Raw genomic sequence first — 15,924 nt, 5'->3', positions numbered from 1 at the left:
ATTAGAATGAAGATAGCTTCCATAAGAAAATAGCTTGCAATTTTTATTGTGGACACAATTCCCGAATACATTGTACATGCAGGTTTCAATTTGAACATACCCATATGTTTGAAGTTCATGTACTATTTGCTGTGTCTGACCTTCCAAAGCAAGGATAGGCAGTATCAAGGTTGTATAGGATTAATGATGCATACATGTAGTGACCATAAATCAAAGATTAGATTGCTATCTGTCTGCACAACAAACATGCATACCATTATCATGCAGCATGTTCTGAAATTCTGAGGAATGCAAATAAACCTTGCTTTCCTTCATGTACAGTAATGCATGATAAAAACTGAAGGACTCTTGCAGTAATGTACACTGTATACCGTGTTTACACATTGACTCGGCTCGGGTGTTGAATCCGCGAGCCGGGTTGAACACTGCAAAGGGATCAGAGATCGCGTTTATACGTACATATAAAAAGGCGAGTTCAACACGGCTCGCGGATCTCGAACGGAAAAGGAATTATGACGTCGCAAATTAAACGCGGGAAATTCACTGCCGGAATCGAATCTTGTCCGTGCGAACAACAACAATGCCAAAAGTGAAAGCGCGCGCAGTGACCTGGTCAAGAGAGTTCGACACGGCTTTCTGTTTACACACGAAAAAATTGCCGAGTCTGACTCGGCTCGCGGGTTGAAACCTACGATTTTGGCGGATCAAAAAAGCCGTGTTCGACACGGCTCGCGGGTCACACTGATGGCGTTTACACAGCATAAAATTGCCGTGTTGAGCACGGCTCGCGTGTCGAACCCCGAGCCGTGTCACTGTGTAAACACGGTAGTAGAGTGTAGGGTTCATCATTAATGCAGCTAGCATCATGCAATAACTGCAAATTATGCACATTTCGAGTTTAAAAATGTCCAAAAGTTAGATATTTTGAATGCAACCATTTTTGCAAAGAACCCTTTATAAAAATTATATACTCTACCTTCCTGTATGTTTTTAGAGTTAAATAACCAATTTAAAAAAAAAAAAATCAAGATGCACAAGAGAAACTTGTATCCAAAATTATGAATCATGATCAAATATCACCAATTAAAACTCCCCATTTGCCTGTTATTTCTAAAAAATCTGAACAAGAAACTGTGATTGAATTTTCCTTGGCATAATTTTGTGAGCTGAGAGTTTAGCCGGGTAGTGTAACATGCTACACCCTGGGCACTCCACTCCCCTGTCTCGTTAGCAACTGACTCATCCGGGCTAGCTTTCCAAAAATAGATTCCTTCTTGTCTGCCTCGGAAGCTTAATGTTGCCCTTTCTTGCATGAAAGTGTAGATGCATGCGAGTATACAGGTATGTACATGGATGATAGGTGTGCATAATGATGCTCGCCTGCTATTTCAAACTCTAAAATAAAGATTCATATCAGGACTCCTTCAGGACTTTATTGAAATGGTTATGCTCAGGGGAGGGGGGGGGGGATACAGTTCTATACGTACATGTACTTGCTTACATACACGTGTTGACTCAGATGCTGAATTAAAAATATTATTTAATAAATTCCTTTTTGCTCTTCATAACTTTGCTCTATTCATCTGACTGATCTCGACAATTACAAGCCTATATCTCCACAGTAAAAACTTGCAATATGTTTAATTACATATTCAGTTGTACAAATTTGTAGGGCCTACATGTACATTATCCATGTACTTATACATGTTCATGAACATTACCACAAGGTCCTACCGGCTGCACCTTACAGGCTCGTGCAAAAATATCTTGTACAAATGTATTTCTTACAAATATTATTACAAATGTCTCACATATGTACATTGTATACTTTATGGTTGTGTTTAATACTGTACACAATAGGTATCTAGGCCTACATGTACATGTACATATAATGCAATGTGCACCCTGAAGATTGATATTTTCTGTTTTAGCAGTCTGCTTGAAGACATGAGAGGCTGGCGATGGTCAATATTTTCTCAGCAGTAGCCTATTGAACTGTACTTGGCTTAATTTGTTGACCAGTCCCGAATAACTCAACTAGATTAGCTTTGAATTACTCTTTAAGATAATAAACGAGTGCCGATTGATCTTGATGAATCGCCTTGAGATATGGCCTTAGAAATTAAAATGGAGGACAAAATTACAGACACAACTGCACTTTGTGTTGCTTCAAATGTGTATACTCTGGATCATGTATGGTTTACTTTAGATGACAATTGAAAGATTTTGTTGATAACAAACTGAAAAAAAATGAAAATGAAGGGTAGTTGAATACGACTGATGATGGTTGTGTGCATCATGAATAAATGTTGCAATGAAATGGAAAGTGATGGTGATGATGATGATGGTATTACATGTATGTGCAATGATTATCATGTTGATATGATAAATCAAGATGATGGTGGTGATGATGTTGAAGGTGATTACAATGATACTGTAATGGAAATAATTTGATTAGTATTATAATAATGATGATGGTATTGATATGATCATGACAGCAATTATAATGATACTGATTAATAATGCAGTCCTATGTTAATATTGAGGAGGAGGAGGAGGACACTGCAATGTACTGATGCTGCTGTATCTACAGTACATATGTTCCAATACCGGTACCAATTACTTAAAAAAATTAACATCAATTTTGTGTATATCAACCATTATTTAAAAAAAAGGATTAAAATAACACACAAGTGAATAATAAATACTCCATGATTTCCACATATCCCCTCCTCATTTCTAGTCATACTAGCCAGAGCAAGTTTTCACCCCATCTGCAGCCTTCAAGGGGACACGATGACGGTACATGACGAAACTGTTATTAATAATAAAAAAATGTTATTCCTTAGATCTTCCTGGCTTATTGAAAGCCCTCAGTGTCATTTCATGTTTCGCAGCTGACATCATAGACCTTCCTCAGACAGACTGTGCATGTTCTTTGACGAGCCCAATATCGGTGCAAAAACTACCCATGTACATCTTGCCTTCATTAGACAGATGTTATGACCATGAGTATTTCGTCTTGGCTCAAGATCCTGAGCAGAATCTTCTCTGCGGATAGAATGATCTGTGCTGCCATGGGACTACGTTCAATACTGACATGTACTGAATATCATAGTTCTTAATTTGCCTCTTTGTAAATGGTATCTTCTTCTACCTCTACTTTCAGTATATTAAACATGTCTTTCTTTTGACCTCTTCACAGGTGTAAATATTAGCGATGGACCTCAGACTTCAGAGGGCATCTTGGACAACAGTCGCGTAGTAGGTGATTCGGACAATGCCACAGAAAGAACCGCCATGATGGAAGTGAATGCCAATGCTGAAATCAACGCCAATCCGGAACTAAATGCCAACCTCACAGTGGACAGTAATGCAAATGCACCTTCAAGAACAGGTATGTCTCTGTTTAGAAAGTAACTATCAGTTATAGAATGACAAAATGCAACTTAAATTTGTAAGGAATAAAATTTTATTGCCTGAATTAAAGTAGAAATAACTATGGAAAAAAGGTATTAGACCATTCTTTATCTCAATGCATTTTGTAGTTTTTGAATTGATCATTTACATGTACATACATGTAGGAGATGATGCCAAGGTTTCAATGAAGAAATGTTGAGAGATCGTCAAACATTTGTTATTGTAGGAAGTAGCAATTTATGCCTAATCTTTCAATGTGTGTTTTCCAGAACAAGAGTATTTCAGTAGTTAATACATGTAGGATGTTTTGGAATGCTGGGTGTTTCATTAACCCATGGTTATATCTAGCATCAGGCAAGTTCATTTTCATTTTGGGTTTTCTTCAATAGTTCTTAGCATATCTCACCCCAAAGTACAATAAAAATTTTGTTACTAAACTTGACCAGGATAAATTTCTAAACCCACCATCTGCATGCTAGAACTTGCATGAGTCCTACATTTATACTGTATAGATAGACCTTTGTATTGTGTTATCATTAAAGTAGCCCTCATTGCACCAACTGTCTCTTGAGGTCTTGTTTTCTTTCTTACTTTATGAGCCTTTGTCCTTTCTAACTTGGTAACTTTGCTTTGCTCTCCCTTTGACCTCTCTTATTCACACTCTTCACCAATTGTCCACTGTCAAAGCAGACAGTGATAAGGATGCTATAGAACAGGATAGTCTAGAAAATATAGAACCTCTTCCGGAACCTCAGGAGCCAGTCCAAGATGAGGGTTCTGGTCAAGGTGAAGTCAAGGAACAACCAAATGAACCTCAAGAGGATATACAAGCAGAGGGTCATCCAGAAAGTGGCCAACTAGATGTTGGTCAATCTGAAGGTGGCCAACAACACGAGATGCAAATTGAGGAAGCAGGGATAAGAGCGGAAGATGCTGAAATAGATGCACCAGGTGAGGTGCAGGAAGAAGTCCTAGAGGATGCCTCAAGTAGTGCTGAGGAATTAGAGATTCCTCATGAAGCTGTTGAAGTGGATGCTCCTGTAGGAGAAACTGATGAGGATGATGCAGAAGGCTACCAGGAAGAGGAGACCTATGATGAAGGGGATCTGGTAGAAGGTGTTACCGAAGAGCCACTGGAGGAACCTTTCAGTCCTGCTTTCTCAGAATCAAAGACTTTTGACATCATTGACACCGACAGGGACTTTGAATCCGAAGGTAACCCTGTTGATCTAGGATGCTGCAGAATGCAAGATGGCTCTACTAACTGCATGAACATCAGCATCAGCACACCATTGCTAACCTAATCTCAGCAGCATAACTAATTTCATAAATTCTCTAATTGCCTTGTCTGACTCTTCCTCATATAGTTTAGGCCATACATGTACATGGATGACTCCTTCCCTCTTTCCATTTAGAAATAGATCTGCAGCATCTAAAAAAGAACCATACATGTAGTTTGCAGTACAACCTTTAGATTGCTGCTTTAAAATGGTTGTATTTTTAATCTTGATAAAGGGGTTCAGTGGCATTTGGTTTTAAGCACAGCAAGTTAGAAATATCCTAGACTATTCGTTGTTTAGAGATATGGGTCTGTGCCTGCGGGTAATCCCCCTCCCCGGAAAAAAAGGTTTGAAATTCCTTTCTGATATTATTGATGCATCATTGATTGCAGTGTTGGCCAGAACCATTAATCCAAAATTGTCTCATAACTACCAAATTTAGATCAATTGCAACCTGAATTTCTCTTAAATAATCTATTGCAATATTTCAAAAGATGGGGCCATTATTGTATTTTTTTTGGTGTAATTTTGTTTACAATTTCCCTAGGAGGTATCTTCATCATTTTCAGTATAACAAAGTTACTCTTTGAATGTGAATCATTTCATCAAGTTGCTCTGCATGGTGTAGTTGGTGTTGGAATGATAATGGTAAATCTGATGCTATTATTTCTTTTTATTCAAAGAAAGAACTAGATTTTTGCATGTTATCAGACTCGCTCTATTTCAGGTGTTCAGGGTAAAGGTGTAGTTAACGAGATGGTAAAGAAGTGGATCTGTTGTTGATGGCAGGAGACGTTTCAACCTGGAGAGCTTTGATGCACTTGTCAGTGCAATTTTCACTGAAAAGGTTTTTTACAGCCAATCAGATGCATGGATTTTGGGTTGCATAAACGGTAGTTAGTGAGAAATGCTGGACAATTCTCTTTATGAAACTCTATTCATTTTTCAATGTTTCTCTTTTCATTGCATGCTTTGTTGATTGATCCTACTGCCTACATATAGGAAGAGTTTGACAGTCATAGAAAATGTTTGTTTAAAAGTGAGCTTATTATTAGATCATGCTTTATGTAGATCAAACAGGGACATCATCATAGACAGAAAACTTCCTTGACAATCCATGGAAATCAGCATGTGTTTCTATGGGTCGTTTACAAAATGTAATTTATGGGACATGGAAACCCGTCTTTCATCCATTTCCTTTAAAAACTTCACTTTTAACAACATTATTGGTATAAAATTCATGACTGGTCAACGTAAACATTATTCAATACTTATAGGTTTCAAATGAGAACGAAACCCACGGAACAAGTTTAATTGTAAGGAAAAAAATAAAAGAATAACTTCAATGAAAAATTTGAGTAAACTTAGACAAACAGTGAGAAAGTTTGAGCATTTGATTATTGAGAACAATTTTTTATTAAGTCCTTTGACAATAAAGATTTATTACATGGATATCAGAAAAATGAAATCCAACATTTAGAGGACCATGAATAAATGAAGTATAATAAATGTACTGTTTGAAGAACATTTATGATACTAGACATTCATATCTCAAACAAGTGCTAATGTCAATTTGTGACCACATACCTCTAACCGAAATAGATACTACATCGGCACTGACATCATAAAGCCATTTTCATAAAGACAAACAGGCAAAATATAATCAAGATTACTGATGAAACTCTAACCAATATGACAGATGCTCTTTCCATGTGCCTTTGGGTATTTCTATTATGTACAATATCGTTACTGGTTTTTATCCAAATTTCCCCGAAACCTCAGCCTCCTTCCTTCAAGTCAACGGCATTCTCAATTTCCTATCCAGTAGAAATGTTCTGCCCGAGGCACAAATTTATCTAATTCCCCATTAATGGACCTCCGTGATGTGGTCGTCAAGATGTGAGCGAGAGATAAGCATATTTCTCTTTCTATGAAAAGAGAAAGTTAAAGTCCCCCCTTTTAAATTTATTCTTTTATACAACTGTTTTGTTTTTCAACTTCACACTTGTATTTTTTGTACATGCATTTGAAGAAAATCAGATGAGATTTTTGTCCTAAATTTATATATTTCTGTACTATAGAGTCTGATGTTGTTTGATAATGACCCTACAATATGTAGTGAGTACTATCAACATGTATCAAAAGACAAAGCCAAAGAAATTATGAAAAATTATTAATATGATCCTTAGCAGTATTGATATTAATGCATTAAAGTTGTCGTTCTGCACATGGTAATGCAAACAATAAAACAAATTAACAAATAATTAGTATGTGATAAGGATAAAACTCAAATTCTTTATATGAATGAAGTAATTTGAAATTTTGATAAAAATTTATAAAAATCATAGCATATTTGATTTTCTTTATTTTGCATAGTCCGATCGCATCCATGTCAACAATCACACTGAAGCTACAACATATTGCGTTTCAAGGGCTTCCCCAAAGTGCCCAAATCCATCCTACTCGGATTATTTGTTGCAGCTTTGATGAAACAATTATCTTGGGCTCACATACTGTCTGGCCGCATGTCATACAACAATAGAATAACATTATTGTCAAGCATTGATGTATTTGAGCATTGTATATTGACACAGCTGCTTTAGCATTGCACATATTGTAATGTACAATAGTATATTATGAGGGAGAACAAAGAGGGTGGCAATGAGATTGGATTTTTGGACAAAGGAATAATATCACAATGAATGTTTGTGAATATTGATTATGGATGGGTTGAGGGTGTTAAAAGTATAATGGACCATTATTACCTACAAATTGCTGCAATTCAGAACTTTTTTTCTGTAGCTCTTATATTTGTAGACACAATAGTCATACCAATATTAAACCTTACCAATAACCACATGCTTTTAAAAATTGTGGACTTTTTATAAACAAATATAAAACTTTAGATAGACAGAGTAAAGACAAATTGTCTTACTTTTATTTCTTCTTAAAGGGGAAGTTCACCTGGAGAAAAGTTTGTTGTAAAAATAGCTGCAAAAAAAAGAAATTACGAAAAATATTGTTGAAGGTTTGAGGAAAATCCATCAAAGATTAAGCAAGTTATTAGAATTTTAAAATTTAAGTTTTGGATTACGACATAGTCATAGATGAGCAGCAGCCCCATATGTTATGTAATGTAAAATTCATAAATTTCAATTTTTTTAATGGTTGACTTTTTTTGTTTTCTTTTTAGAAATGGGTGTGAAATGATTTGTCTATTGATATACTGAAGGTACAATAAAAACAATTTTCAATTTTCTGAGAAAATGACATTTCATTCATTTTTTTACCAATAACGATACATACATGTAGGAAAGCTGCTTGCATATGACATCACAAATCAAATAATTCAAATTTTAAAAACTTTCTTATTCTTTGATGGATTTTTCTCAAATGTAAATTTTTTTGTTATTTTTTTCTGTTATTTTTACAATAAACTTTTTGTCAGGGTGAACTTCCCTTTTAAAATTCCCCTCTAACAATCACAATTTTTCAAAAACATGTTATTACCTTCAGTTTCTCCTCTCTCTCCTTTTTGAAGCTCATCCGGCCCGAAGGGCAAGATGAGCTTATGCCGTGGCGTGGTGTCTGTCGTCCGTCCACAATTTCAAAATGCTACTTCTTCACCATTTCAAGTCCGATTTCAATTCTGTTTGCTTTATATGATAGCACTAGGTGGGGGATTCAAAACTACTACACAGAATTTTGAAATTCATTAAATATGCTTATTTATGTGCAGTTTTCAAAATTCACAAAAAATGCTTCTTCTTCTTTATTTGTTGACCTGTTTTGAATTTTTTGCTTCCATCTTGTAGAGCTTCATGAGGTTCACCAAACTTCTACACAGAATTTTAAAATTTTGACCAGAACAATTTTTATGCTAATTTATGCAAAATTAATTTAATGCTAATTTTTAAAAATTCACATAAAATGCTTCTCTATTTGTTGATCGATTTTGATTTTTTTCTTCCATCTGATATAACTTCATGAGGTTCACCATACTTTTACAAAGAATTTTGAAATTTTCAGTAGAAAATTATTTATGCTAATTTATGCGAAATTTATTCATAAATCACAGAAAATGCCTCTTGATTTGTTGACAGATTTTGATTTTTTTTCTTCCATCTGGTAGAGCTGAATGAGGTTCACCAAACTTGTACACAAAACTTTGAAATTTTGTCTGGAAAATTATTTATGTTATTTATGCAAAATTTATTCATAAATCACAAAAAATGTTTTTCCTTCTTCATTTGTTGATCAATTTTAATTTTGTTTGCTTAATATGATAGCTCGAGGTGGTGATACAAAATTTCAACACAGAATTTTGAAATTCATTAGATATGCTAATTTATTCATATATTTTCAAAACTCCCCCAAAATTACTTATATTTGTTCATTGATTTTGATTATTTTTGTTCCATCTGAGAGCTACATGAGGTTCACCAAGGTTCTACACAGAGTTAAGAAATTTTGACTAGAAAGTTATTTATGCTTAATTTATATGAAATTTATTCATAGATAACAAAAATGCTTCTATGTCATTTCTTCAATTTCAATGCTATATCCTCAATTTATGTCACCAATATAATTCACTACAGTGTCAACTGGGCTGAAATTAAAATTGTGTTAAATTTCGTTGTGAGATGCCGGATGAGCTCCACATCATTGATGTGCTAGTCATTGCGCCTTGAGCAGAGTGGACTTGGCTTGTATTAATATCATTTACCTGCACATGCATGTGATCAGGGGCCCAAATAAATCAAATTTTAATAGCTGAGTTTTTTTTTTTACATTCACAATCAATTATTCTTCTAAAAAGAGAAAACCATGATATTGATATTATACCTGTTTACCACGCCAAATGATACCTGTTTAGCATACCAACATGCAAACAAAATCATGACAAGGCATAATATTTACTACATGTAGATCACTAGTATGAAGTGACAATATCAAATGCTGAAAGCGACTAGGTTGTTTTGACCGACATGCATCGTTGAAAGCCGGTAATCTGTATCGGAGCCAATGTTGTTTTGTGCGTGTGGTTAGAGCTTTATTAACCCTTATTGTTCCATTAAAGCGCTTAAATCCTGTCATGATACATGTATAAATAGTGGTTAGGGTACGCTGTAGGTTAAGTGAGATTGACATTGATGGTATAATTACTTAAATCACAGTTCAATGGCTTTCAGCCTATGATTATCAGGATTTCTATTGCACTAATATTGCAACTTAGGCTACCTTTCAGACTTTTGTGTTATTTCACTTTCAAAAGGAATTTTGATTCCTATTGGAGATTATTTGACTGAAACAACAAATTTGTCATTGAAAGGAACTTGTAAAGCAGAGTACACAATGACCTTCTACATGTAATGTATGTAGTGACAGAAAAAGTGAAAGGTGGAAGGGTATGGCTACCACTACATTGAAGTGGAATGACTTCTCAACATAAACTTGAACATAAAAATAATCTACAATATAAGTAGGGACAGTGATTTTCCGTTTCAGAAAATCTCAAATTCCGTTTCAGCACGTCAGAAAACGGAAATTCCGTTTCCCCATAGACGTTGTACACACGGAAAAGTGACAATTCCGTTTACACATTGAATAGCAAAATCAAAGCGCATACACTCGCACTGGCCAAAATTTGTATCTGCTACTGTACCAACAACACAATAGAATCCGTTCTAATCGGATCTATGCTGGTGTATTTAATGATTTTTCAAACTGATTTAGCATGCATACATCCTCACCTTTCACATAATTAGCATTATTTTACGGTGAAATTAAATTTCATCGATAATTTTGGGGTTTTTTGGACATCGTTATCATCAGTCAACGACTTTCGCAAATCCGCCATCTTGGATTTTAAGACCACGATATCGTGCTGTTACATCTTCAAACGTAGAGGGCAGCAACACACGACCGTGCAGTTGAGCGATCTGAAGCGATGTGAAGCTCAACCCGGCCGGCCGGGTACGATCGCGGGGTGCTATCGAGTGTGCTGATGTCGAGAGAAATCACGATGTGTGAATTGTCATGATTGTAGCGAAGTGAGATCGTGTTTTCTGGGGTTTTGTGGCCATTTAATATTCTCATTTTGTTGTTATTTTGGAGTAATTTCTGTTGCTATTCTGTGTATTTTGAGGGAAAATACGTTTTCCGTGATTTTCCGTTTGAAATGCCACTTTCCGTTTCAAAAGGCCTTTTCCGTGAATTCCGTCCGTTTTCCGCAATCGCGGAAAATCAATGTCCCTATATAAGTTTTAAATAATGTTTAATAATGTTTAAATGTACATGTACATTCTTGTCTCTGCAGTCCAGAGCTGCCAAGTAGTACTGATTTTCCGTATTTAGTACTGAAAATAGAGAAGAATACTGATGGTTTCATGCAAAATACTGATTTCTGAAGTTTCTGTTTATGTGTTCTATGGTATTCCTGTGAAAATACTGATTTCCTCACCAAAATACTGATATGTTCTTGTTCAGGTTGGCAGCTCTGCTGCACTGTACATGTAGGCATTTTTTAGGCTTTGCTCAAGGCTGGGAATCGGTGTAGATTACCAAGTCATTGCTGTTGTGGAGACTAATTGTGCACAGCATTTTCAAATTTGAATTCTGCTTCACACATACATGGTGTACTGTACACACAAACATGTAGTTCAAGTTCAACGTAGTTCTGTAGGATCTACAGATACATGTACACTGCTGCTCGGAGAGTGTGCGCACAGTCGCATCTCTATTGCCTTTGGTTGATGCTGGAAGCTGTGAAAGTTGACACCTAGAATCCCACCATGTGCTGTATAGACAACCAAGGTTGATGAAAAACTTAGTCAGCTGGTGTGGTATTCTAGGTACTATAGAAAGAGGTGACCTTGTGGTGTAAAAGATTACACTTGACACCTTGTTTATTATATAATACAAAGAAAAGATGGAGGTGGGAAGGGGGGGGGGGAGGTTCAATTTCCTTATATAACTCAATAGGGTGTGATATGAAATATTTAAATCTATACAGAATACAAATATGTATGGTGCCCCCCCCCTCCCAATTAAAAAGTTTCTCTTCTGTTGGCAAATTATTACAAATTATTAACTTATGATATGGATGAAAATGTTAATTTTTCAAGAATATCAAGAAAATGTGTCTCTTAAAGGTTTTATTCTGTCCCAAAATTCAATCTCTTTTTGTTAAAGAGTACTTAGCATGTACATGTAGGCCTACCCACCCCTACATGGCATGTACATGTAGGTGTTCTCGAAAGGGAGGAATCAAGATTAATTTACATGTATGCATAAAGTTCTCTGTGATTTGCATGCTTGTTATTAACCTGTAATACTTGGGGGGAAGTGGATGTTGATTCATAGAGTGGGTATTTACTGAACATTTGTTTTAAAACCAGTTGCATATTGGCCGATTAGAAGCAACAGCATACAAAGGGTTAACTTGTTGTTTCCAAAGAGACTGTGAGTCATGCTTCCATGCTGTTGTGGCAGCATGGTCGTTCAGTGTTAAAACCTACAGAGGGTTTCGGATTGCAGCAGAATTCCATAACTGTGAAACTTGGTTGATCCCCAGTGATTATTTATGGAAACCAGAATAGGCTTGTTGAACTCATGACCGCCAGGACATAGTCTGCTGGGCAAACCATTCACTCGAGAGTTAAGGGTCTGAATGTGCAGCCTACTCATGCCTTGTGTACTGAAAAAGTCCTTCCTGTATTGGAACAGCAAGTTTTTTATTTGCTAGTCTTTGCATGGAGGCACGCTTGTTGATCAAAGTTCCAATCGGGGTCTGTGCCGGCAGACTAGCCAGGACAGAGGGTCTGCACTGGCCAGAGGAAAAACATACATATATCTGAATTCATGAAAAATGGTATTAAGGAATATTCATTTGATGTCAGTGAATAAAATGATTAAATGTGAAGTACAGAGTGCATGTAAAAAGCCCCCTCCCTCCACTCAAAAAGAATGAATGAGAGTGAAAATAAAAAAAGAACAAAATAAATACATAAACAGTAAAAGAGAACAATTATAGTAAATAAAATTTAAAAAAATAATTGATTACTAAGAGAGAATTCTGATGAAAATTATAAAAACTTAATGAGCAGAGAAAAATGAAATTCAGATTCCTTCAAAAACATTGGAGTGAGAATTCAAGTGTGCCCCTTTGTAAAATATATGAACAGTTTATATAGCAATTTAACTTTAACTGGTGACTTTGACCCTAAACCAACTGGAGAGTGGGGGGGGGGGGGAGGGGAAGGGTCAGTGTGATACCCCCTGCATGAAATATTGTTGTGCAAATGGCCAACCCCCTCTATTGTATATCACGACACACTAATTAATGAGGTTTTTTCTTGCAAGTCTTGAACATCTTTGGTACTAAATTTGAGAAAACAATGACAAGGGTTACAGCTCATGTAATAATTACCTGTCAGAAAAAAAAATATACTGCATTTTTCAGGAATTTGTGTACAAAAGAATATACAAAATACTAATTTTCATAAGTTGCTCAAAAAATTCAGTATTTTTCATCCTAACCTTATTGACAGCTATTTGAGGAAAAAAAGTTTGTATATTTCTAAAAAAAAAAAAAAAAAAGTGTAGTAGGATCGTGACGATGAGCAGTGGCTTTGGTTAACCTTGGTTAATTACATTTAGAGTTAATCTTAATTGTTTGTGACATCATCCCTTTCATTAATATATTCAGTGAACTACAAGTACGTGTACATGTACTCATAAAACTAATCTTGATACCTGTGTATCGCCTTCAATTATCCTTGACTCTTACACGTACCCGCACACGGCCTCGCGTTGGTCAAGTTCATCAGAGACCACAGTATGGCAGTCCTTATTTTCTGTTATACAATATCTTTATGATTAATGAATACTAAAGTAGCTAGAAAGGTCATTATTGTATTGTTTGAGGCATTCCAGGGAAGGAATAATGGAATATCCTTCATTTTGCAAGCTTTGAAATATCAGGCTATATTGTTGGGTTGTTGATGAATTGAATTGTATAGTGAGCACATTTCTTTGAATCTAATGCATTGGTGAAAATGTGTGATACATGTAGATCACCAATCCAAGTTGAATTGCAGGAATGGGTTAATACATTCTAAAAGAGAATTGAACATGAGATATAAAAAAACAATACGTACGCTGTTAAAAAACCCCTAATTTTACAGAAAAAAGAAGATTTTGCAGAAAGCAATAAAATAATCATTCTGTAAATTCATAAAACAGGAATTTTTCTGCAATTTAACAGAACAGGTCTGTTTAAAAAGGGGAAAAGGGTGTTTTTTAAAAGAAATTTGTATTAAAGTGTTCCATACACCAAATACCAATTTTCTGTAAGATTACGCAATCAAGTAAGATTACAGGTGTTCTCGAGACTCTGCTGCAGGAACTTCTTTTATTTTAAGGATAAATTTTCTAACAGTGTACATGGAAATCTGAACACAAATGGATAATCAGGATTAATAATGATAATAAACTTGTTACCTATAAAGTCTCAATCCATTCTGTAGAGTGCTCAAGGCCCCAAAAGAATTAGGAGGTAAATAAAAAAGGTTTGATAAGATGAAACATACCTTGATCAGAATAGAAATTATGCATAATTTGGACAGAATGTCAAATTCATATTTCATATGTTTTTCATAAACTTAATGGAACACTTTGCAAAATTGCCAATATATCTTTTGGAACAAAAAATTATTTGTTTAAGTATTGCCTCCAGATTGTCACACAGCTGCACCTCTGATTTGAAGTGGTTAGAGAGAAAGAAAGAGATTTTTTTCTTCGGATTTGGAGTATTTACTTTCCAACACAATATTGCATTTCTTTGTTTGCCTTTGCCAAACACAGCGAGCAAATTTCCTGATGTAAGTTTAAAAACCCAAGACGTCTTCCACATTGAAACGCTATTCATCCGGTATTTACCCTGGCAATATGTCCCATTCATATGATAACACTGAACTCTTATGAAATCGCCTCTTGTAGATATATGAGGAATATTTTTGAGGTGTATGAAGCTTGAAGCCCAGTATTTACCATTGACACATCGTGCGTGAAATGGACAGCTTAAACGCCACTTTTTGCTATGGAGTTTGTTCTTTATTCTTCGCTCGCTAATGGAGTGTAACAGATGATTATGCATGACTTGCGTCCACTAGACCCGTGCATAGGTTTGATTTATAAGCTGAAAATCCATTGTGTTTCTGAAATTATGAATTGGATTGATATTGGTCTGTTATTTATACAGCTGATGCAAAAATATGATTGTGAATTGGTTTGCCACAATTTGGTTCTACTATTATGTTTCTTCTGAAACTGCTGTTTTGTTTGGACATGTGACATTTCTGTCCATTCCTGTCATGAGAATCAGTTAATCACTTTCTTGAAGACTATTGGACGTAGGCATATTTTTTCCTCAGATTCTAAACGTCCATGAAAAGAAGCATGTTTTTTTTTTTTAGAAGAAATCAGTTTATCAAGCATTCATTTGAAAACTACTGATGAGTTCACAATGAGTTTTTGTAAATTCTGAACTGATCTGATAAGATATCGAATTATTGTTTCACTACATCTGTCACCGTGATCAAGAGAAGTTTGGATGGAAATTGATTACCATTTTTCCTTAGTTCTTAGTTCTGCTATTAATACACCTCAATGATATGCCTTCACTCTTTCTAACCTGTCTTTCACTGTTTATTTATAATTCTTCATCTATTATAAATTGTATAATATATTTGATAAACATGGGCATCTCTTGCCCTGTCTCTTTTGTGCAATTTGCATCATGAATGTACAGTACATAAATTTATGAATTTGGCAATGTTCTTGTTAATGCTATCCCTGAAATGTACTGGTATTGTGACCAAATTGCCCCCCCCCCCCCCTTCTTCCTAAAACCTGTATCAACCTGCATCACACCAAAGGATTTCAGTGGCAGATCCAGTATTTTGTAATACACAGGGTGCAAATACCAATTTTGGAAATAGAGGGGGTGCAGAACTGCAGATGACAATTTCCTCAGATTGTGTATGTTCAATCCATGGGTGAATCTCAAAATATGAAGGAGGCATGCATCCCTTTGCACCCCAGCCTGGATCCACCAATGGTATTGCTTCATTTTTAGTTCACATGACCCAGACTCTGTGATCCATTACTGTATGCTATCACCAATTCCTTTTCTCAACCTCTGTACTTTGGGGAGGATAAA

The 15,924-nt window shown here is 35.5% G+C and overlaps 1 protein-coding gene across 1 annotated transcript in view; it reads left to right on the top strand.

Moving 5' to 3' along the window:
• The window catches only part of LOC121413265 (titin homolog), an 89,263-nt gene that overhangs the window by 23,122 nt on the left and 50,217 nt on the right, over positions 1–15,924 (top strand). The window contains exons 2-3 of the mRNA XM_041606025.1: positions 3,206–3,397; positions 4,111–4,635. Of these exons, the coding sequence (XP_041461959.1) occupies positions 3,206–3,397; positions 4,111–4,635 (717 nt within the window). The remainder of the gene's footprint in view (positions 1–3,205; positions 3,398–4,110; positions 4,636–15,924) is intronic.

Source organism: Lytechinus variegatus, chromosome 4, assembly GCF_018143015.1.
Source record: "Lytechinus variegatus isolate NC3 chromosome 4, Lvar_3.0, whole genome shotgun sequence".
Lineage (NCBI taxonomy): Eukaryota > Metazoa > Echinodermata > Echinoidea > Temnopleuroida > Toxopneustidae > Lytechinus > Lytechinus variegatus.
The sequence above is the reverse complement of the archived record's forward strand: the minus strand, read 5'-3'. Positions and strand labels throughout refer to the sequence as shown.